The 23,690-nt window shown below is 34.1% G+C and overlaps 1 protein-coding gene across 1 annotated transcript in view; it reads left to right on the top strand.

The window, feature by feature from the left end:
* Positions 1 to 2,900: 2,900 nt before the first annotated feature.
* Positions 2,901 to 23,690, top strand: part of LOC129222374 (dynein axonemal intermediate chain 7 homolog) — a 74,638-nt gene continuing 53,848 nt past the window's right edge. Inside the window, exons 1-4 of the mRNA XM_054856870.1 lie at positions 2,901 to 2,993; positions 18,914 to 19,051; positions 19,346 to 19,420; positions 20,914 to 20,979. Coding sequence (XP_054712845.1) covers positions 19,346 to 19,420; positions 20,914 to 20,979 — 141 coding nt within the window. The 5' untranslated portion in view covers positions 2,901 to 2,993; positions 18,914 to 19,051. The remainder of the gene's footprint in view (positions 2,994 to 18,913; positions 19,052 to 19,345; positions 19,421 to 20,913; positions 20,980 to 23,690) is intronic.

Below are 23,690 nucleotides of genomic sequence, written 5' to 3'. Positions count from 1 at the left end.
TTTCAATTAGCAATTCATCAAGATGGAGATTATGAAGATCAAAAAGGAATTCAGATTGCAGTTGAATTGAAGAAAAACAAAGTACGCATTTTCCTTGTTCTTCAGTTTTTTATACATATTCAGAAGAAGTTGATTGTAATAAGACAAAATCATTGTTTAACAATGATCTGTCTGTTTTGTAGTGTTATTTTTTAAATAATTTTTTGATGCCAGAATCTTACATTGCTTAGGAATAAGATTATTAAAATGCAACTTCTTTTTACCCATGGTTTTGCTATAATTACCGTGATCTTATCTCCGAGCAAAGCAAATATACTGTGTCAAGAAACATAACTTCTAAATACCAAAAATGGGAAAAATTTTACGAGCACAAGAAGCATTAAAAAAGAAAAAAAAACTGTACCACTCTGCTTCATGAGCTGTGTTAGCCGAAGTAAACAGTGCAATATGACCCTTTGCAATGTAGTTCTGCCTTAGCCCTGGCTTAGGGTCGGTAACTTGCTGCTAAATACCCAAGCTTTGCCTTCAATTCACGAGTCGAACCGCACCATGCTGCAGACACTAGCTGGTGGGATAAATTTTCTTTATCTGCCAGTTTGTTGGCACTCTCAGCTTCAATGAGTTGACATTTGCCTCCAGCTCAGTTATTCACTAATCCAGACTAATGAGTTCTAATAAGAATGAAACTGCAGTCTTTGGATGTGATAAACAGGCTGTCTGGTATATTACACGTAGTTCTGCCTTAGCCTTGGCTTAGAGGCAGTAACGTGCTGCTAAAAACTGGTATCCCCTGAAAGAAGAGAAATTTCATGCCTCAGTAGACTTTGGCTGATGTCTAATCAAATGGGGGTATCAGGCAACTTATACTTACAATTACAACACATCTTGTGCTGGCGCGAGATCATCAGCAAAAGTGTCAAGGAAAAAGGTTCCCAAGGAGTCCTTTCACCACTGGTGTATGGCCAACTAGCCGTGGACATTGCTTAATGCTGAATGGGTCGCCGCAAGTCTTCATGTCTATCAGGACTCCGCACATGACACCCTAGGGCTCTCATGTTCACAGCCGGAGAAAGTTTTTCCAACTGACACAATTTCTAACCAGGGGTCGATCCAGCGCCAAATTGGGGCCGCTTTGCGGCCCCTTCACAAAATTCCGCATGGCAAAAGCGGCCCCATTCACAAAATTCCGCGTCGCAGAAGCGGCCCCATTCACAAAATTCCTCATCGCAAAAGCGGCCCCATTCACAAAATTCCGCGTCGTAAAAGCAGCCCCTTCACAAAAATTTATAAAAAGGCAGCCTTTTCACAATATTTTTTTAACGTAAATGTGTACGCATCTACGCGGGAGCCTCTTCCACCTTCCCCCATCTTATCTTTTTGCTTGCTGCGTGTGAGGTGTTTTTGCTTGAGAGCGTCAGAGGGGGGACGGGAGAGGGACACTTGTGATTGGTAGCTTGTTTTCAGGAAAATCTTAAATTTTACTTTGATTACGCAATATATATTTAGTATTAATTTGTGTTGAGTTTCAAAATCCAATTCTAAAATACCTTTACTTAAAATAAAATTATTTTACATGCTGTTTTTATATTTTTATTTGTTTTGAAGATCTTGATTTCCTTACATCGGCCATGGTAAACGACTTTTTCGCATTTTTGATGTTTGCTGTACCTTGTTAAGAGGCAAACAAATAAAATTTCTTATATATTTATTAACATCATTAAATTGCAAAGTTTTAAACGAAATACCTATTCTGTAAGAAGGTCAAAAATCAAAAAATTAAACGCTGAATGCTGGGTGCAGTATTATTTTGGGTTTTAATTACTTTTAAGTTTTTCAAACACATACATGGAATCTTTAATGAGTATTTCACTTCTGTGTTAAGAAATATGTGATATTTTTGAGTCTGTTCATATTGTATTTATTAGGAGTTATCATTACGTTCAGCAGCATGTGCAATTTTCATTGCTCTTAAAGTATTTGAGAGGGGCAAACAGGAAATCTGTTGTGAGACTTTCACCTTAAGAAAGTGTGCCTTGCATATGTATATTTGTAAAAAGCAATAAATGTAATGTATGTCAAATTACGAATAAAATGTTAAGGGTCTTACTTCCCCCCTCCCCCAGCGCATTTTCTCTTGACAGCTTTCAGGTATTCTTCAAGAACTTGCAATCACCCCTGAAACCTGTCTAAGGCTTTTCTATAATGATACGGCAGCTAAAAATGCTTTAATGTAATCTTTTCCAAGAAAAAAATCACGAGAAGGTCTTTTTTACAAAAATAAAGAAAATTCACAAAAATATTTTGCTTTTTCACAAAAATAACGAAATTTCACAAAAATATTTTGTTTTTTCACAAAATGGGGACCCAAAAAATAAAACCTGGATCGACCCCTGCTAACAAACAGCCTCAAGCATTGGGAAAACACATTCTGGATTGTACTGGGCTAATAAAAATTTAACTCTTTTCTACTAACTTTCTAGAGGTTTTTGAATCTTTATGTGTTTTTGATATTGTAGGTCTTATTTAATTTAAATTTCTTTTAGATTTTTACTTTTAGATATTTCTGTGTATTTTTAGATATTACTGTTCCATGTCCATGAGTTTGTGTATTTGCACTATGCATTTTTAAAAAATAATTTTTTGCTGCTTGGCGTTAATTGAGAATTTGTAAATATTTGCTCCTTTGCTAAATGTGTTAGTTAAAATTTTACTCTTTTTTTCAATGTAAATAGTTACTGCTTATTTCTGTGTAAATAGTTACATTAGTTATATAGTTTAAATAGTTGGTATTTCTTTCTTTTTTGAAGTTGAATGCATTTCCTTATCTTTGAGATTCGCTTTCTTCTGATTATAACCTTCTTTTTGTTGATTTTTCTATCTCTTTGTTATACTAGGAATCAAAAATAGCAGATGAAAATGAATTATTGCACCAATTTGCTGCATGTAATAGTACCTACCTACAGAACAAAGCATCTGCCTGGGAATTGCAGTGTGTATGTTGTTTTCCACTAATAATATGTTTGGTTCTTTTTCAATGTAAAACTTGATTTAATGTAAGCATGAAGCCTTATCATCACATAACTAATTCAGGCATTGTATCAAGGTCTTAAATTTCCTGTGTCTCTACAGACTAGCTTTTAAATCTATCTTCTGACTTCTGACAGAAATTTTATTTTTTATGAAAACAAGAACGCGGCCTCCAGCCGATTTGCTGCATTTCCCCTTCTGTGTAGCGCCGAAAGAATAGTTAAACGCAATGCCATTTTGTTCTCACTAAATTCAATATCCAGGATAAAATGGCAACTCAAAAAAAAAAAATTTTTGCTATATAACTTAATTAAAAGTGTTCTCTGGTCACTTGTTGCAATTTTTTTTTTTTTTTTTTCAGGTCTGCCATTATGTGAAGAGTTCCTTAAAAACCCTCATTTTTTTTCAAATGCCTCTAAAATCTGTTAAACAAAAAAGTGGAAACTCTCTTTTTCAGGGAACGTAGAGCTCAGTGGTACTAGCAGGGGCCAATCCAGGATATTTTTCTCGCTACCTATTTTTGTGAAAGTATTGCATCATTCTATTTTTGTGAAAGTTTTTTTTTTTTTTTTTTATCAGCATTGTTTTTGTGAGCTTTTAGAGGCATTCTAATTTTTGTAAAAGAGAAGTAGAACAAGTGAAATTTTAGTTTGAAAAGTGTAAATGTCATCTAGTATTATTTTTAGCAGGTTTTGTTTTTTGGGGAGGGGGAGGGGGGAGCTAAAAACCTAAGAAGTACCAAAAATACCATCGTAATTTCAGCTTAATGGGCTATGTACTGTGTACAATATCGGAAATTATGAGAAAAACGGTTCCCCAAAACATGTTAAAAGATTGAGATAATATTGCATAAATGCACTTTGGCGAGAAACAGCTAAAAATTAGTTAAAATACCACAAAAAGGTTGCTTTTTAAGCGATTTTTCATATAAACCTGCTTAGAATTTTGTTATAAGTAAATTTTGTTTTAAACAGAGAAACAAATTTTATATTTTAAAATGCGAGTTTTTGTGAAATTTTCGATGTTTTTGTGAAGCTACCTGATTTTATAAATAAAATCAGGTAGTCATTTACTTATAACAAAATTCTAATGCTTAGAATTTTGTTATAAGTAAATTTTGTTTTAAACAGAGAAACAAATTTTATATTTTAAAATGCGAGTTTTTGTGAAATTTTCGATGTTTTTGTGAAGCTACCTGATTTTATTACTTGATTTTTGTGAAAGTACCTATTTCAAAACAAGATTTTTGTGAAGGTACCGAAAAACGGTAGCAAAATCAGCCTATATTGGGCCCTGACTAGTAAACTGTAAAAAAATGAAAATTTTTGAAATTGGCATATTTGAGAAAAATTTTAAAAAAAATAATTTTTTTTCAAAAGACTGGAAAAAAAAATAAAGCACATATTTCAAAATGTTGCATATGTTTTTAAACAAGAAAAAATATCCTTTTAAATAAAACAAACCGCAACAAAATATGTTCTTAAGTTCCTGAGGTAATGGACTTTAAAAATTTTGACAAAAATCTGAAATGAGAAGGGCCATCTTTAGCGATCTGTATCTCGACACAAGAGTTTTTTTGGGCTGAACAAAAAAATGTATATCTTGATTTTTTATGAATTTTAACATATGTTAAATTCAAAAAAATCCGAGACCATCATGTTACACCCCTTGTTGAATTGACATGGATTCTACCATTATTATTTTTATTTGAAAGTGATTGCTTAGGAAATTTTAGGCAACAAAACTGTTTGCTGACAGTTGCTATCACTTAAGCAAAGTCAAAAAATAAGCAAACTAGGACACAGTGTAGGTACCTGTTGTTGGCATAAATTAAAGTTAAGTTTAAAATCCAAAAGTTAAGATATTTAAACTAAGCCAACATTAACTGGCCGTGTAATGTCAAGTTGGAGACAAGCAAAAAACATGTTTCAGAAAAATACATTTATTAAATATGACTAGAATAACATCCCCATAAAATACACCCCCAAAATATCATAACAAAAGTGGTTCCAGAAAATAAAGAAAAATGTCACCAAAATGTCGATGCAATCGCTTGCCACTCCGAAGGATCAGCTTGAAGACTCACAAAAGGTCCGCCGAATCACACTTCAGGAATGTCCATACTGAACAGGCAACATTACACAATTCGTAGATCGGTGAGCATCACAGGTAGACACGTGGAACACACTTCCCCGACATTTTAATTGGTCGGACACAACACAACTGGTTCTTCACCTGGACTCACTAATTCCAGGACTTGGAAGATTAAATATCACATACCAAAAAAACCCCCGCTAGCATCGCGGGGAAAAAACCCCCCCCACACGTGAGCCGGACTAGGCTTCACGATCAAACACAACAACTGGGGATCGTTGAGAGAAGAGAAGACGAGAGAAGAGCGACCGCCTGCTGCCACTCGCCACAATATATATGTTTTATCAACCAATGAGATTCCATGCCTCGATGACGTCACCCCACTAACTTCTACTTCGACCATCACTCATTTGCATATTCCACTGCCGCGAATATTCGTACTCCTCTCCATAGCACGTGCGGTCAACGAGTGGAATTAATTCGAGTCGATCAGGTGACAACTCAACTTTTCTGAATCGACACATCGAGACATGCAATCTCCGATGGTTTCAGTAAGCAGTCGCCATTAATTATGGCGTGGGGGAATCGTCGATTGAAGTGTTAGCACCAACTAGTTGACAGGTTCTACTTTTACCAGACTGGGCGTAAAGTAGGTACACTTAACTTTAAATTATTTTCTTTAAACTATCGGCTGTGGACCGAGAATAAAAAATAAAATAAAATAATATTTTATGCTAACAAATTCCCCCCTTCTCGGTTACACAGCACGATACACTTCAAAACGACATGAAAACTGACATATTTCAAACAACAATTAAAAAAAAATTTTAAACACTTTTGAGAAACATTGAAAAATTTACACACTTGAATATTAAACTTTTACATTTTCATAATTACCAAAAATGAGTTTGCACATTTTTTTCAATGTACCCCGAGTCAGAGGCTTGGTAAACGTATCCGCAGGATTTTCTGCGCTTTTCACATATTTTAATTCAAATGTATTCTCCTCTACTAAGTTTCTCAAAAAATGTTATCTGACATCAATATGCTTTGTTCTGGAATTTTCTATAGGGGAATTTGAAAATTCTATTGCAGCTATATTGTCACAATTAATTACAGACCCGGTAAATTTATATCCAGCTATTTCAAAATGTGATGTTTCTTCTAAAATCCTTTTTAACCACACCACTTCTTTTGCTGCTTCTGTCAAAGAGATATACTCAGCTTCCATGGTGGACAATGAAACACACTTTTGTTTAAATGTTCGCCAGATAATAGGTACTTTGTCAATGTAAATAATAATTCCCCCCATCGAAATCCTATCGTCCCTATTTGCAGCATAGTCTGAGTCAGAAAAACCATTGATTTTAATTTCATTTATTGCAGATAGACTTAATTTATAATAATTTGTATATTTTAAATAACCTAAAAGTCTTAATAAACACTGCCAATGTCTTTTACCCGGATTTGCTTGAAATTGAGATAATAGATTAACTGTATAGGCAATATCCGGTCTAGTTTTCCCTGCTATATAGGACAAACATCCCAATAAATTGCGATAAGGTACTTTCTCCATTTCTTTTATTTCTTGGTCCGTTTTTGGACAATCACCTAAAGACAAAATTGTACCTTTCGCTATTGGGAGGGTCGAGTATGGGTATTGATACTTTTCAAAATTTTCACAAACTGTCTTAATGTAAGAATTTTGGTGTATAAAAATTCCCCCATTGATTTCTTCAAATTCTACCCCCAATAATTTTTTAGTTCTCCCTAATTCTTTAATATCGTAATGTTTTGATAAATCCTGAATTGTTTCCTGAATTATGATTTCATTTTTTCCAAAAATTATTATATCATCTACATACATCAATAAAAACACATTTTTGTTTCTTGTATAAACAAAGTTACTACATTTAAATTTCAAAAAATTCAGACCTTGGAGAACCTTATCAATTTCCAGGTACCAATTTCTCCCCGATTGATGGAGACCATATAGCGATTTCTTTAGACGGCATACCCAGTCTTCTTTTCCCGGGATTACAAAACCCTGTGGTTGTCGCATATAGATTTCTTCATGCAAATCAGCATAAAGATATGCGTTTTTTACGTCTAATTGAAAATGGCTCCAACCCAGGAATATCACCAGAATTGAGAAAAACATTCTGATCAGGGAGAAATTGATAACTGGGGAGAAAACCTGAGAATACGATTCTCCTGCCACCTGCCTGTTTCCCATCGCAACCAATCTGCTTTTAAACCTGGCAATTTCCCCTTTAGCATTCCTCTTCAAGTCATAGACCCACTTATTACCAAGTACTGGTTTACCAACTGGCTGGGGAACTAACTGCCACACCCCCCTTTCTTGAATCACTTTCATTTCTTCTGACATGGCTTCTTGCCAATGTTTTACTTCTGGGGTTTTCAAGCATTGATTATAGTTTTGGGGAATTAGCACTTCCGACAAATTTGCCTCTGGCTCGGGTTCCATTTGTTCCTTAGGGGAATTAAAAATATCAAACAAAGGATTATAAGGTACATTTTTACTTTTGAAATCAAATAGTTCAGGATTGTAAACAATGTTATTCTTCTTACAATATTTTTCTACATCATTGGGTGACCTTAACCTGGTTTTATTTCCCTTTTCATAGTAGTAGATATCAGTACGGTCCCCTTTCTTTCTTTTTACTGCATCCCTCACCCATTCAATTTCCTCACAAGGGGTGGGAGCCTTTAGTTCATCTATCTCTTTATCTAAGAGAACTTCACTAATAGGTTTAATAAAAGAATAATCATCATCATTGTCTACATTCCCATTCAAGTTTGATTTCCCCCAAATTAAATTTTCCCTGAAGTCCACATTGATAGTTTCAAAAATTTTCTTTAGCTCTGGGTCCCAAATTCTGTACCCTTTTGCTTGGGTTGCGTAGCCCACCATTATGCCTTTCTTACTTCTCAAGTCAAATTTCTTTAGATTTTGTTTTGGCATGCCTCTGTAGGCAATACATCCAAACCTCCGGAAATGCCTTACTGAGGGCTTGTTTCCCCAGAACAGCTCAAATGGGGTTTTCCCCCTTTCTTTTAGGACTGTTCTATTCCTGACATAATCGAAGCATAAGGCGGCTTCCGCCCAAAATTCTTCCCTTAGTCCAGAGTCTTTCAGCATTGCCCTAACCCCATTCATTAATGTCAAATTGTATCTTTCTACTACCCCGTTCTGTTCGGGAGTATAAGGGTTGGTTCTTTCTATGCTGATGCCTTCTTTAATTAAGTGGGTCTCAAAATTAGAATTTGTAAATTCCCCCCCATTATCAGACCTTATGGCCAAAATTTTCTTGTTGAGGGCTCTCTCTACATGCCTCTGGTATCTAAGGAAATATTCAAAAGCTTCATCTTTTGACTTTAGAAAGTAAATAGTGGACTTCCTTGAGAAATCATCAATTATGGAAAAAATATATCTTTTCCCCCCGAGTGACTCCACCGGAAATGGCCCTGCTAGATCCATGAAAAGAAGCTCAAGTTGTCTTTTAGACCTTATCCCTGGAGTGGGCTTAAATGAACACCTTCTTTTCTTTGCAATAATACAAGGCTCACAATCTGGCCGGTTTCTACTTTTTATATTAAGTCCTTTGACACAGTTCTTCTTTTCAGTTTCCAAGATACTGTCATAATTAATATGGCAAAACCGTTCATGCCACAACTCCAGGTCTAATCCTTTGACCTCGGTTACATTTACATTTGGTGGTGAGTCACTACTTTGATTACTTAAAAATGAGGTGGGTTTTACAAAGTACAATTTATCAATTAAAAATGCAGAAAAAAGTTTGATACCATCATTATTAAAAATACATATTTTACCAGGATACCACCTTAATGAAAAACCAAGACTGTCTATCCTGGATCCGGAAAGCAAATTTCGTCTAACTGTTGGAGCATAATAGACCTCATTCAATGTGATGGTTACTAGCTTACCATCTGTTTTAATTTCGAAAACAATTTTCCCTACCCCCTCGACTTGACTATTTACATTGCCCACAGCTACTTCCATTTTTGTATTTTTAACAGGCCTCAATTCACAAAATAGGTCCCTATCTTTACAGAAATGTGCCGTGGCACCTGTATCCAGTAAAAATACTGGTATTTCCTCCTTCAAATTTGTGTTGTTGGCCTGTACCCCTGATACTTTACTGATGGTGCAAAACATTCCAGCCTTAGGGGGATTACTTTGTTTGGAAAAATTACGATTACCTTTATTTTGATTATTTGGTTTTCTGCTCCAACACCGAGCCGAAATATGCCCCTTTTTCCCACATGTGAAGCAAACTCTCGTTTCAAATTTATTTACATTTTCAACTTTCCGCCCAGTCTGGTGTTTATTTTGAACAGAAAAAGCATTAACACCTGAACTACTGTTTCCAAAATTTTCATTTCCTAAAAATTTTAATCTTCCCTCTTCTGCTAAAAGTTCATCCAAAACATTTGAAAAGTTAAATTTACTTTCATCCCATCTATAAATATTTTGTACTATTCCCCTAAAATTTTGATCTAAACTACGTATTAGTTGAAATCCCTTTAATTTCTCATCCATTTTATAGCCATTCTCCTCCAACTGTCGGAGCAAACACTTCAATCGAGCCGCGAACATCCCAATAGTTTCTTTTTCATTATTTCTGCTAGAAAAAAACTCCTCCCACAATCCGGCAACACGGGCTAAAGACGGAGGTTCAAAATTCAATTTTAATGACGTCCATACAGCATATGGATCGTCTAAATCATCTATTAGTTGTTTTAACTCATCCTCTATGTTGAGGTAAATAATCGCCACTGCTTGGCCCCTCCGTTTCTTTATTTCTGCCGAAATACCTTCTTCTAATTTTGTTTGGGTTAATTCCCATAAATCTCTTTCTATCAGTACCATTTTCATATTTTTCGACCATGTTGCCCAATTGCAGGAGTTAAGTTTCTTAATGTTTCGATAGTCCCGTTCCATTATTCTGAAAACTTTTGCAAATTTGTCTCCAACTAAAATGACATTCCACCACGCTCTGCTACCACTTTGTTGGCATAAATTAAAGTTAAGTTTAAAATCCAAAAGTTAAGATATTTAAACTAAGCCAACATTAACTGGCCGTGTAATGTCAAGTTGGAGACAAGCAAAAAACATGTTTCAGAAAAATACATTTATTAAATATGACTAGAATAACATCCCCATAAAATACACCCCCAAAATATCATAACAAAAGTGGTTCCAGAAAATAAAGAAAAATGTCACCAAAATGTCGATGCAATCGCTTGCCACTCCGAAGGATCAGCTTGAAGACTCACAAAAGGTCCGCCGAATCACACTTCAGGAATGTCCATACTGAACAGGCAACATTACACAATTCGTAGATCGGTGAGCATCACAGGTAGACACGTGGAACACACTTCCCCGACATTTTAATTGGCCGGACACAACACAACTGGTTCTTCACCTGGACTCACTAATTCCAGGACTTGGAAGATTAAATATCACATACCAAAAAAACCCCCGCTAGCATCGCGGGGAAAAAACCCCCCCACACGTGAGCCGGACTAGGCTTCACGATCAAACACAACAACTGGGGATCGTTGAGAGAAGAGAAGACGAGAGAAGAGCGACCGCCTGCTGCCACTCGCCACAATATATATGTTTTATCAACCAATGAGATTCCATGCCTCGATGACGTCACCCCACTAACTTCTACTTCGACCATCACTCATTTGCATATTCCACTGCCGCGAATATTCGTACTCCTCTCCATAGCACGTGCGGTCAACGAGTGGAATTAATTCGAGTCGATCAGGTGACAACTCAACTTTTCTGAATCGACACATCGAGACATGCAATCTCCGATGGTTTCAGTAAGCAGTCGCCATTAATTATGGCGTGGGGGAATCATCGATTGAAGTGTTAGCACCAACTAGTTGACAGGTTCTACTTTTACCAGACTGGGCGTAAAGTAGGTACACTTAACTTTAAATTATTTTCTTTAAATTATCGGCTGTGGACCGAGAATAAAAAATAAAATAAAATAATATTTTATGCTAACACCTGTTACAGAAAGCTCGATAAACAATCAAGCCAGCTGGTTGCCACAATGACAATCATTTTCTTATTATTAGCATGTAATCAAATCAATAGATAGTAATTATGATAGTAGGTTATGATAGTAGTTTTCAGTGGCGCCGACTCCTTGGGGCCTGAGGGGGCCCGAGCCCCCTCAAAAATATTTTTGAGGGGGCAGAGCCCCCCCAATAAATCAAAAAAATTATTAATTACATTATGCTTTTTAAACTCATAAATTTATCTTTTATTTTCCTTATTTGAAGATAGTTTACCTTGTAAAATACATTCAGTAATGAGTTAAAACAAATAATTATTACGGTTGTGTAAGCAGGTTAACTGAAAACAAGTGGTGTGAATAATGATAGTGTAACAGTGCTGCGAGTACTGTAAAAATTTGTCATAGTGCGCGAATTACGGGTCAAGTCTGTTGCCGGTGGGCAGCGCTGCGGTGCGCTCACCTAAGTGTTGCTGACCCGGAAAAAATATATGAGAGCATGATTTGTATATAAAATGGGAGGCGTGATAATTTTGAATACTTTTAGGAATTGTGTTTAAAAGAAAACCTTCACAAAATGATGATCCTTCCCTTCCTCGGAATCGACGTATACCAAAGAAGTGAAAACAACGAAGGCAGCTCACCGCACACTTTCAACCGCACACTTTTCAGGAATACTGTTGACTCCAACTACTTTTGCGAAATGGCTATAACTCGATTTTTTCTCCAGTATTCAGACCTAACGCGAATTTCGCACCCGCAACACGAAAATTCTCGGGAGGGAATCGTGGTGTGTTCGTATCGGCTTTGGCTACTAATTTTTTTTTTTTTTCATGAATGGATCTTTTTCCTTTTAGCATCGCTGAGAGTGGAAGTTCCGTTTTCATTTTAAATGCGAAAGTTAATGAAATATAATGACACCTAAGAGCACTGTTTCATTTAAAGTTTGTGAAGATAAAAGGAGAAAGTTTCTGACAATTAAAGAAAAGTTAGAGCTTCTTGAAAAGCTGAAGCTCAACTAAAAAATGCGTTGAAGGTACCACGAGAATTAGATATGAGTGAATCTTCCATACATACAATTACAAGTCAAGAAAAGGAAATCCGCAAAAATTCACCGAGTAGTGTCTTAGTAAAATGCAAATATTTATGAAAATGGAAACTGCTCATGTATTGTGTACAAATATCATTAATGGATCGACTGTTCAGTACAACTAAAGATGCATTTGCTTTTCTTACTATATACTGTGCTTGCCGTATACTGGTTTATTTTTTCTTTCTTTCCCATTGATCATTGATTTTGTACATCGTAGCAGTATTTTATGTTGAATAAAACGGTATTTTTAAAAAACAAGTAACATTCAGTTCTTTATGTAAGAAACAGGAATGTAAAGTTAGAGTAGAGTTAAGAGATGGTTTTTAACAGTTTGACGGGGTGTTTACAAGTGTCTAAAATAAATGGGTACGTTTATAAAAAAATTTACACATACCTTTTTCCACCACGCAAAATTTCGACTTACGCGAGGGGTCTTTTGGAATGCATCCCTCGCGTAGGTCGGGACTCCAGTGTACTACAAGGCAATATACATTGAGGTTTGTAAAATGGTGCAATTTTGCATTGTTGGGCGATTTACATCAACTGGACGCACACAGGTCATTGCAGTTGAACAAGAGTGCTTGCTTTTATTAAACAAAGGTGAAACATTTTGAAAAATCAACTGAGTTTTTCAAAAGTGACCTAGACATTGAGAGACTGCGTTTACGCTTGAATATGTTAGCCGATATCACTAATGAAAAAACAACTGGTCTTAAAAAGCATGCTTAAATTAAATTACCTTTTTACAAAAATACTGTGTGTGTTCGTATTTATTTTTTCCTTTTTTCAAAGCCTAAAAATATGTGTCGGGCTTGTCGACTTTTCGGGGCTCTAATGTTGATTATATGACTTTAAAATGCTTTAAAAAAACTTTAAAACTCACTATTTTTCATCTCAGATTTAGAAAATTTCCTGCGGCATACCCCCTCCCCCCAATATTTTTTAAGTCGGAGTTTCTGGGAGTGCCCTTCAGTGCAAGTCAAGCGCCGTACCTTTTCCATGCCTAGCTACGGCACTGCATGACTCCCCATAAAATAGAACAAAAAAATGTCTCTTACTAAGACAAGTGGCATGATCTAGTTGAACCAGAAAAATTTGTATACCAATTTTTGGATTGTTTTACTTTGAAAACGCCATGTCACATACTGTTTGTTTGTTTAAATTATACACACCAGAAAGTATGTAAATTGGCATTTTCAAGGCACGAAAAACGACCTTTCTTTGGGGGGGGGGGTAACCTCCACGGGGTTACATAACCCCATAAACCCCCGGTGATGACTGGCCCAGCCCCCTCAATAATTTTTCCAAGTCGGCGCCCCTGGTAGTTTTTAAAAATTGCAAGGAGAGTCGGTGAAAATTAAAGAAATAAAAAACCCGGAATCGGAATCAGCATGTTTTCAAATGACTCCGACTCCTTTACCTCCAAATCAGTCCAACTCTTTGACTCGGACTCCACAGCCCTGCTTATAACTGCGTTTTTAGAACCTATAATTAAAAAATTTTCTGGGGAAAGCATTTCTAGGATATTCATTTCCATTTTTGAAAAATTAGAGAGCATCCCAGTATCCTCCTCCCCCCCTCTCTCTCTCCCCCCTCTTCCCTCTTGTTAAAAATCGTCAAAAACTTTATTTTTAGGACTTCAATTTCGAGAAATTTCAAAGGCAGAGTCTACGAGCTTTACCCCTTCATAAAGTCTCTGAACCTCTCCTCCTCCTAACATTACCAGTGCTTGTGTAAACTGCAATTTTAGAACTATAGTTTCGAACATTTTCCGGGAGAGGAGGACCTTCACGAATGTTACACTTATGACTGTAGGTTCAAAAATGTAGACTCTCTCTCTATCTCTTGTTATATATACATTTCAAAAAAAAAATTGACTGACTTCAAGAATTTGGAAAGTGTCGAGGTCGAGATGTTTAACATTAGAGTGGTTAGCTTTTTTATACTTTTTATGAAAAAAAACTATCAAATACAATTCTGTTTCTCCACTGTACAGTGACTCATGGTATAACGCTTAACACTTTCAGGTCTGAGCTATTTTGCTCTCATATCTCCCTCCAGACTAGGGTTTTTTGGCGCTTTGCATGATTTTTTGAAAAATACTTAGAAGATGTGTATTTTAGTAATTTTTATTGTATTACATACTTCAAGATGTTTTCTTTCATATTAAAGGAACTATTTAAATGAAATAAAAATCAATTTTTAGAAAGAAATTGTCGAAAAAAGCATGTTTGAAATTAAAAAAAAAAAGGTTCCGCATAGGAAAACGTAATTTTTAACCATAAAAGCTTACCCAGACTCAATTAAAAACTTACCTAAATCTTGAACAAATATCTGAAAATAGTTTTAATTTGAAAATAAACATTGTTTAATAAAATTTGCATTTGTATAGTACATTTCAAAGCACAAACTCGAATTTAAACAGCCTATTCTATCATGATTCATGTAATTATTTCTGCCTGGTGCTGTCATCTACATTTTTTTTTTGAAAGTAAAAGGTTCATAGATAGTATCTAAAAAGGTTATAAACATATGGAATTCGTACTTTTATAGCTAAGAGAGTAAAAGTGTGACCCCGAGAGAATCTCGGGCTTAGTTCCCTTCACCAAAAACGAAAACCCGAGTGACGCTCGGGCATAGACCTCAAAGTGTTAAGATTACTATGAAACAGATGTCGCGGTGTAGAAGGCACACAAAGAGGTGAGGGTAGTCAACTGGATTTTTTTTAGTGGTTGGAGGGGGGAACCGCATGTCACTATTTTGCCCCGGGGCCCGGGTTGAGCTCTCGGCGGCCCTGCAAATGATTATGAGACCTGTAAATGTTAAATTTAATCTCTCAAATTTTGTAACTGAACCTTAATAGAATCAGTAGCGAATTTTAAGGGGGGGGACATTCGTCTATTAACCCATTCCCTGCCCTGGCTGATACAGGATCGGCCGCACAGTGTGTGTTAAAATTGCCGCATCCAATGTAGTCTCATCGCAAGAAAATGGTTCCTAACTGCCTTCGACGATCCTGTGTCGTCACGGCGTTTCTAGCAGTTTTTGCTTCGGCCGAATATGTGTCGGCGATCCTTCCAGGGGCAGAACCCTGGTATTGCGCTTCTCTGTTGGGTTCTGCTGCTTTTAGAGGAGCGGTAATCAAGCTCTTTTTCCTTAGTCAAAAGGGATGTAACTTATAGTATTTCAAGAAACTGTTGTTGTAATTTATTTTATTTTACTAAGATATTAACCTTTCAAGTACCCTTGGATGGGACACATATAATGCTTTAAATAATCAGGCAATATATTTTTATCTTTTCGTGGAAATTTGTTTCTTAGCATTCTGGCTTTTGAACTCATGATGAACAAGTGTGAAAATATTTCCTTACACATTTTACCAATATTTCTATGCTTGAATAAAGCAAAGAAACGGAAATATTTTTTTCTTGTTATCAAAGATCCACCTTCTTACACAAGCATCCTTCACTAATTTTTTCATAATCCTCAAATTTTATAATTTATTTTACAGAATATTATTTTTTTTTAAATTCTTTTACATATCTTAATTTTGTACGAGTATGTTTTATTTTTTTAAAATTATATAATGTGTTTATAACGCTTTTTATTTATTTGTATACTATTATTATTTTTTATTATTTTTTTATTGATTTATTTATTTTTAAATGATGATGTTTTCAAATTTAAATTATAACTTTTTATGTTCGCAGCACCCTTTGATGGATTTTTAGTGATACAGTTTTGAATATTTTTAATTTCACAAACAAAAATTATGACCACCACTATACGTAGAAGTTGACCTTGCAAAACATAAAAAATATACAACAGTACAAATGAAATGATATCTTGAGTTCTTTTGTTGCACGCTTTACTCATATGAAATGAAACATTTCTTTTCTCTCTTTCTTTTTCAGACTTTATTAATTGTCTTAAAATAGCTCCAATGTTTTAATTGCACTTTTTTATGAGATTTTAAAAATAAAAATAAAATATTTTGTTTCTTTTCAATAATCAAATTGCCTTAATTTGTAAATAATCCTATGAAACTAACTAAAATTTATCCAAGTATGTTTTAAAAAAAGAAAAAAAATCCGACTTGATTTCATGCAAGATTTTCTTTTTTTTTCTTCTGAAGACGTGGTCCGAAATGTAAGCAGTAGAGCTTGCTTTGAAATTCCTTTCTAATTTAAACTGTTTTTTTGTGAGAAAATGATGTGGAAGGGTTGACCACAAGATGCCAAGACTTTCTGACCACTCTTTGAATGGAACTAACTTGCTTGGATGTTTGCAAAAAGTGAGAAATAGGGGATTAACCACAAGTTCTGATCTTTTGTAATCATGTATCTTTAAAATACTTCCCACGCTTGAGCAACTGATATCTGGGCACTCAGAAGGGATTTAAAAGTCATCTGAGTTACGATAAAAAACCGACCAGCAAGGGGATGTCTCTGTGTTTATTAGTCATTTTGAAGTGTCATAATGTATCAAAAGGCACCGAAAAATACTTTTTATCCTCTTAGAAAATCATTCCCACAGTTAAAGTGTTTTTGTCCATTCAATTCCCTTGCTCACAGGTTGGATCGATCAGTCAATTATTTGAAGAATGTTTTGTTGAGGCCTTTTGAAAGATAGATCATCTAACCTTTAACAGTTTTGATTTCTTAAGTTTACAAAAAGAAAAAAAAAATGATGTACTGAGATAAAAGCAAAAAGAAAAATAAATCAATAAAATAATTAATGTTGTAAAAATAATTGCTCTTCATCCTATCCTCCACTGTTTATTATTTTTCTGTTATGTACTGTGTAAATTTAATGAATATTTCAGCACATATTAGCAACCTTGTGTTTTATTGCACTATTTAATTCAGTGCCTAAAAACTAATAAAGCGAAGCGATTTTCGAATGCAACCTGAACAGCAAAAACAGCATTAAAATCCTGATAGCAAAATGAGGAGAAAATTGCTATTACAACATAGCAAAAGGCAACTCCGTTTGTTATCTGTGGCATGCGCGTTAAGGGTTTTCGTGCTGATCATGGAATGAGTTAATTTTTACTTCCTTTTACAAAAAAGGAAGTATTGTATTCGCGAAAAAATTTTCACTCAAAAATCGCCCTTAATTTCCATTTTGCTCACCCCCAAATGAATGTTGAGTTTTTTTTTCGATTCGACCACATGCGGAAAAGTGCCTGAGAATGTATAGACACGCGAAATATCCATTTTGACCATCACCGAGGTAATTACAACGACTTTTCTCGTGACGTCTGTATGTATGTGCGTATGTGTGTATGTGCGTATGTGCGTATGTGCGTATGTGCGTATGTGCGTATGTATCTCGCATAACTCAAAAATGGTATGTCCTAGAAAGTTGAAATTTGGTACATAGACTCGTAGTGGGGTCTAGTTGTGCACCTCCTATTTTGGTTGCATTCGGGTGTTTCTAAAGGGGTCTTTTGCACCTTTTTGGGGGGAAATCATTGTTAATTTCGATGCAAACTCAAGTGGTGTTATAATTTGGCGGTCACTTGGCGATATATCGCCAGTCTTTTGGTTGCCAAGTTTTGTCGCCAACTTGGCGAAAAATTTGGCGATTTTTTTTTTTTTAAATCTGCTTTCAATGTGGCCATTGCTAGTGATATTTAAAGAGTTAGAGAGAGAATCCCATTAAAATTGCAATAATAGGGAAATAGCATTACATTGGTGTAAAAGGAAGTCATGTGATGCACACATCAGCTCGTTCTTTGATGGAATCAGTAATTGACATTTAAAAAAATATGTGAAGATAATCAGTAGCGTAACTAGGGGTTGGCAGGAGTGGCTCTCGCCAGGGGTGCAGCAACCAGGGGGGAGGCATTTCAAATGATTAAGAAAAGTTTTTTTTAGTTTTTTTTTTAATCATAGAACTTGAAAAACGTTAAAAAAAAAAACTCGCAAGAAAACGAATTAGAGACACTTACATAACATCTACTGAGAAAGAACATTGGGCATTGTTGAAAACTATTCTAAAAAAGAAAATAAGAAACAAATTACGATGCTGCCTCTTATTTGTCGAATCAAATAATCAAAATGTTAAAAAAAAAAATTTTTTTTGAGGTCACAATGACCTCCGGTGATTTTTCATATGGACGACCCTGGAGGAGGGTGCAATTTCTTTAGTTCGCCAGAGGCTTTCGACCTCATAGTTACGCTACTGAAGATAATCCTGGAAAAGCGCTATGAAAAATTGAAATGTGTGTGTGTGTGGGGGGGGGGGGGGCTTTCAATTTCTTGGGCACCCTCCAAAAATTATTTCTGTATCCGCCCCTAAATAGAATTAACATTTTGCATTTAAATCCCTAAGCACTGCTGAATGTAGCAACTAGTTTACCTGAAAAAAGACCACATTGTAAATAATGAGTTTACTTAAATGGAATGTATAGAGAAACACATGGTACAAGTTAGAGAGTGTTGCAAATCCAAAGTGGAGAACATATTTATAATTACATACCTAAAACAACTTTAGTATGTTAAAAAAAATTGATTTATATCTATATATATATATATTTTTTGCATGTACTGATATAGTTACTGACATAAATTAATATATTTAAAAAATGTATTATACCTCTGCTTTTTCACAGTGGAATCGTTTTGTGTACCGAAGTCGGGATTTGAATCCGTTAGATTTGCGACAACTGAATGCATATTTGACTGATTGGGAAGAAGATAATGCAAGCAATATTACAAATCTATTCCAGGATTTTCGCATTTGCCGAGAGGTTAGTGTAACCTTTCCTCCATTAATAGCATTTAGTTAGAATTTATGCATATTTCAAACTTTATAATTCTATCGAATGAATATAGTGTTGCCTTTTATGTAGTTTTCAAGCTTATATAATGTTTTCAATTCCAAATATTTAGTAATTTAATTTTGTCTATCCTCATTGCTGAAGAGATTCAACTTAAATTTTTAATCATACATTTTCTTTCTGATTGCACTTTTGCTATGACAAGATAACTGATATGGTATTTATTCAGCAGGTCTCACTAACTGTTACTGTATATTTTTGTAGATGTGTGAAGAGATTAAGTGTGGCCTTCTAGAATCATCAGAAATTAATTATAAAATTGTAAAAGCATGGATGGAGGTATGGATTTCATTTTATCTTTTATTATTGCATGGTATACACAATTATTTAAAACAAGTTTTGCATATCCTAAATACATTTTTAGTAAGCTCTATCCTTAATAATTATTTGATTACAGAAAAAAGTATTTTCTATTTGAAAAAAAATTTTTTTACACCTCCAGGAGCTTAACTGGGACCCAGGACAAAGTACTGACCTCTGTAACAATTTTGCTAAATTGCATCACATTCAACAACGCACTTTATGATTTCATAACATTCTAAAAAAGTATTGAATTGAAAAGAAGCAATTTTTTTCAATCACTTTGGGTCATTAATTTTTTTGAAAGAGTGATATATGTGCATAAAATTGAAGTCTTTTGTTATCTACTTGGAATAAGAGCAGTGAGGAGCAAGTTCAATCTTGAATGAATAAATCCAGTATAGTAAAAAAAGCTATATGTATGAAATGTTTTACGAAAATGCCGCAAAAGTACAGCACTACCCGAGTCAACCTCTACAAGGTTTTAATAATTTCTTAGAATTCTTATGTTAATTGGTTTCTGGAAGTAAAGTATTTGTTTTAGATTTCCTACAATATTTCTCTGTTGACAATTTAATGCACTATTTTTACCAAAAAAAGAGAGCATCTTTCCAAAATATATTTTTAATTATCAGCTTAAACGGTTCTAAACACTGCATTTTATTTAATATGCAATGCTTTTCAGGTAGGGCAAAGAAAGGAAATCATTGATAATGAGAAGAATATCATTGATAACATAAATCAGGGAAATTTGGTGATCTTAATCAGGGAAATCGGGGAAATGTCAGGAAACGTTTTTTACCAGTTCCTGTCACCACCCATGCATAAGGTTAATTCATTTCCATGGAATTCCCCCTCCCCCCAAAAAAAGGCTGTAAAATCACTGGGAAAAAAATGAAAAGTGTTATTAAGCTTAATGGAATAGAAATTTTATGTTGAGAAAATTTATCGTTTGCCCAATCTCAGAAGGTTTGCCACTTTTTTTTTTTTCTCGACTGTGACTAAATGAAATTTTGTTTTTGTTTTGAGATGAAAATTTTCCCTTTTGACTATTATTTGGCAATTTATCTTCTTTCTTTTTCTGTTGGATTTTAGGTGTTGCGTTTAATTTGTTCGAGAATTTTTGGTTTGCCATTCTCTTTCTTTAAGAATGATTATTTTGACGGGAAATTCACGATACTTTTTTCAATATTTCTTAAGCTTTGAATAAGAACAAAATATAAAATGAGCTTTAGTCTTAAACAATGGAACTATTATTTATACACATCATTGTGCTTATGATTTTATGACTCAGTTATAGATTGATCCTGGTATACTTTTAACTTATTTTAAATAAATAACTAAGTTTAATTTTGGAATTTAAAGCGGTAGATATATTTATTGCAATTTAAAACTTACACAAATAGTTAAGAATCAGAAATCTATTTTTATTGTAACCTATGCACATTTACCACCTATTATTTCATTTCCAGAGCATAAAAAACTTGCAGTTTATGATGCGAAGTAAAATAGACATTGCTACTTTTGAATTTTTGATGGTAAGTGTGTTATTTATCATGATTTTATTATTATTATTATTATTATTATTGTTTTTTTTTTTTTTTTTTTGAAACCTGACGAGTCATAAGTGTTTTATTACGTACTTTTTCTTTTTTTAGGAGAGAGTACTTAAATCTTCAGATTAAAAAAATTTCATACTTAATAAATTCATGCATATCATGCTTAAATTGGCCGCTTCAAAACTTTAATCTAAAATATAAACTTTTATCTTAAATTAAAGTCCTTAATTATCTTCAAAATATTTGGTCCAAGAAAGTTTCATGTATTATTTAAATTATTTTTCTTAACTTCCACTTTCATTCTAGAGGGCACTGTCCCCAATCTGTAGGTGCACAAAAGGATTATAGCAAAGTTTCCTGTTCAATTGAAGTTATGGCGTCCCTAATGGGTTCTGTAAATTTAATTGATTCATTTTCAAATGTATAATTAGAAATTATCCTTATTAGCTTTTTTAAGCATTAATGAGATATATCCTAAAAGGACTTTTCACTGCTTATCTTGAGGTAGTGATGCAAATAACATGAAACTAGATGAATATTTTCTGCACCTTGTCTTTTGGCATAAGAGGCAAAATCCTAACATTATGCAATAAACCATACACATAAATTTATGCTCCTGTTAAGCAATGTGTTGTACCTAGAGATGTAAAATTTCTGGAAATTTTGAAATGGTGAAAAAAAACAGGTTTTTTGCCGTTTTTTTCGGGGAAAATTTGAAAAAATGAAAAAATTGATTTTTTATGAATAAAAATAGGGTTTCTTACTAGCTGTGTGTTTCATTGAAGATATAAAGGGTTAAGCATCAAAAAATATATGCAATCTACACATCTTCTTTTTCTGCTTAACAGAAATACACATAAAGGTAAGTTTAATTAGATATATATTTTTTTTATAACTGATAGCTTTCTTGGTCACCAGAAATAAGTGAAGTCATCATTCAACCAATGATATTGGGTAAGGTGTGTCTAATCATAAGAATTACATTTTCTATTTTAGATTGCCTTTGAAACTTGAAATAATAATTGTAATTTTTGACTATCAAACATGATTGATATTGTTTGAAAGAAAAATAAGTATGATTTCTCTTCCTTACAATGTAACTTTGCTGTCTGAAAATGAAAGCTAGTGAGTTATGATTTTTTCCAGTCCAGTCCAGTCTAAGTCGAAATCAAAACTAATTTGGGTATTCTTTCCAACAGAAACCCCAAATCAAAACTGCGTGATGGTTTCTAAAGCTGAACCGAAACTGAAACCAGAGTTTCAGTTAACTCATAGGGCCGTGCTAAGCACAGTCGTAAAAGTAATCATACCTGCACTTTTGAACAAAACTGAGTTATTATAACCAAGTTTTTCTCGGTTTCGTATTTTACTTAATTAATAAAATGTTTTAGGGTCATTTAATCAGAAACTATTCTTTAAAAAAATTCTGGGGAAAAAAAAGCAAAAACATCTGAATCAAATATATGGAAGAGCCAAACTTTGAAACACAGTATCTCTGCTTGAGCTCACTTTTGTGCTTAGCACGGCAGTACACAGGTTGTGGCAAAAGCAAAAAAAAAAAAAAAAAAAAAAAAAAAAAAATCAGACTAAGATTGCATCATCAAATGGAAGTAAAGTAATTTCATCTTAATGAGTGTCGTATTTATTTTTGTCTCTCACTTAATTGGAAAATAATTTACAATAAAATGAGTGCAATTTTGTATTGTTTTTCTGTTTTCTTAGAATTTTAAGCAAAAGATCTGTCATTTTAAAGTTGTTTAACCAAGTAGAACAACAGTTTGTTGGCTTGTTGTGCCTCGGCAAACGGTATTTGATGCAGTATGTCGCTTCAAGTGACTTGGAAATGATAGTCGATATCCGGAAAGTGTACAAAAATGGACAGTGAACATTTTAGTTAATTGTCAGTTCATCTAAAAGCGAGTTCAATGAAATCATTGTATTTTCACGAGAGAAGTAGTTTGTAAGATGGGGTAATTTGACCGATAACACTCCAAGGTCTACCCTAAACTACACATAGTTTTGAATTCACTAAACCAGTTGCTTTATAGGGAATAGGATTGATTAAAGGACTTGCGGTCTTTGAATGAAAATTTCAATAAGCAGTTGCACCTCTGTATTACTTCAAAAGGCGGCCAGTTTGAAACCCTTTAATTTATCGATTGCTAAAAGTATTCTCATGTTATTATTTTATGTGTTTTGTTAATTTATTTATTTTTAATAAAGTACATGTAAAATTGCATGCCTGGGTTTTTCGTTGCCGCACCATGTACATTTGATTCGCAATAGGCAGAAACATAGTTCTGTGATTAAAGTTACGCTTGTTTGTTTTTTAAGAAGGAAAATAAATTCTTCACTAAGGATATTGGTTTTGTGCAAAAAGTATTAAATGTTTTATCTATATGCAAATTATATTTTCTCGCATTAACTTGTATTATCAAAGTTAGACAGTATTTTAACATACAAAGAAGGGGTAGGGGAGGAAATTGCATCAAAATTTAAGTATGAGAAATTTCTAATCACTTTTTGCTGAAACTTTCATTTAAAACTTCCTGAAAAGTTGAAAAAATTCAATTTTTCTGGAGTAAAAATGAACTTCTTCGGGGGAAAAAAAACGTTTTTTTTTCCGTTTTATTCCGAAATTTTTTGTTTTTTTTCCCTGACTGTTTTTATCTCTAGTTGTAACTAACTTT

The sequence above is a fragment of the Uloborus diversus genome, chromosome 5 (assembly GCF_026930045.1).
Source record: "Uloborus diversus isolate 005 chromosome 5, Udiv.v.3.1, whole genome shotgun sequence".
NCBI classification, from domain to species: Eukaryota; Metazoa; Arthropoda; class Arachnida; order Araneae; family Uloboridae; genus Uloborus; species Uloborus diversus.
Note: the sequence above shows the minus strand (reverse complement) of the source record. Positions and strands in the feature narration are given on the sequence as shown.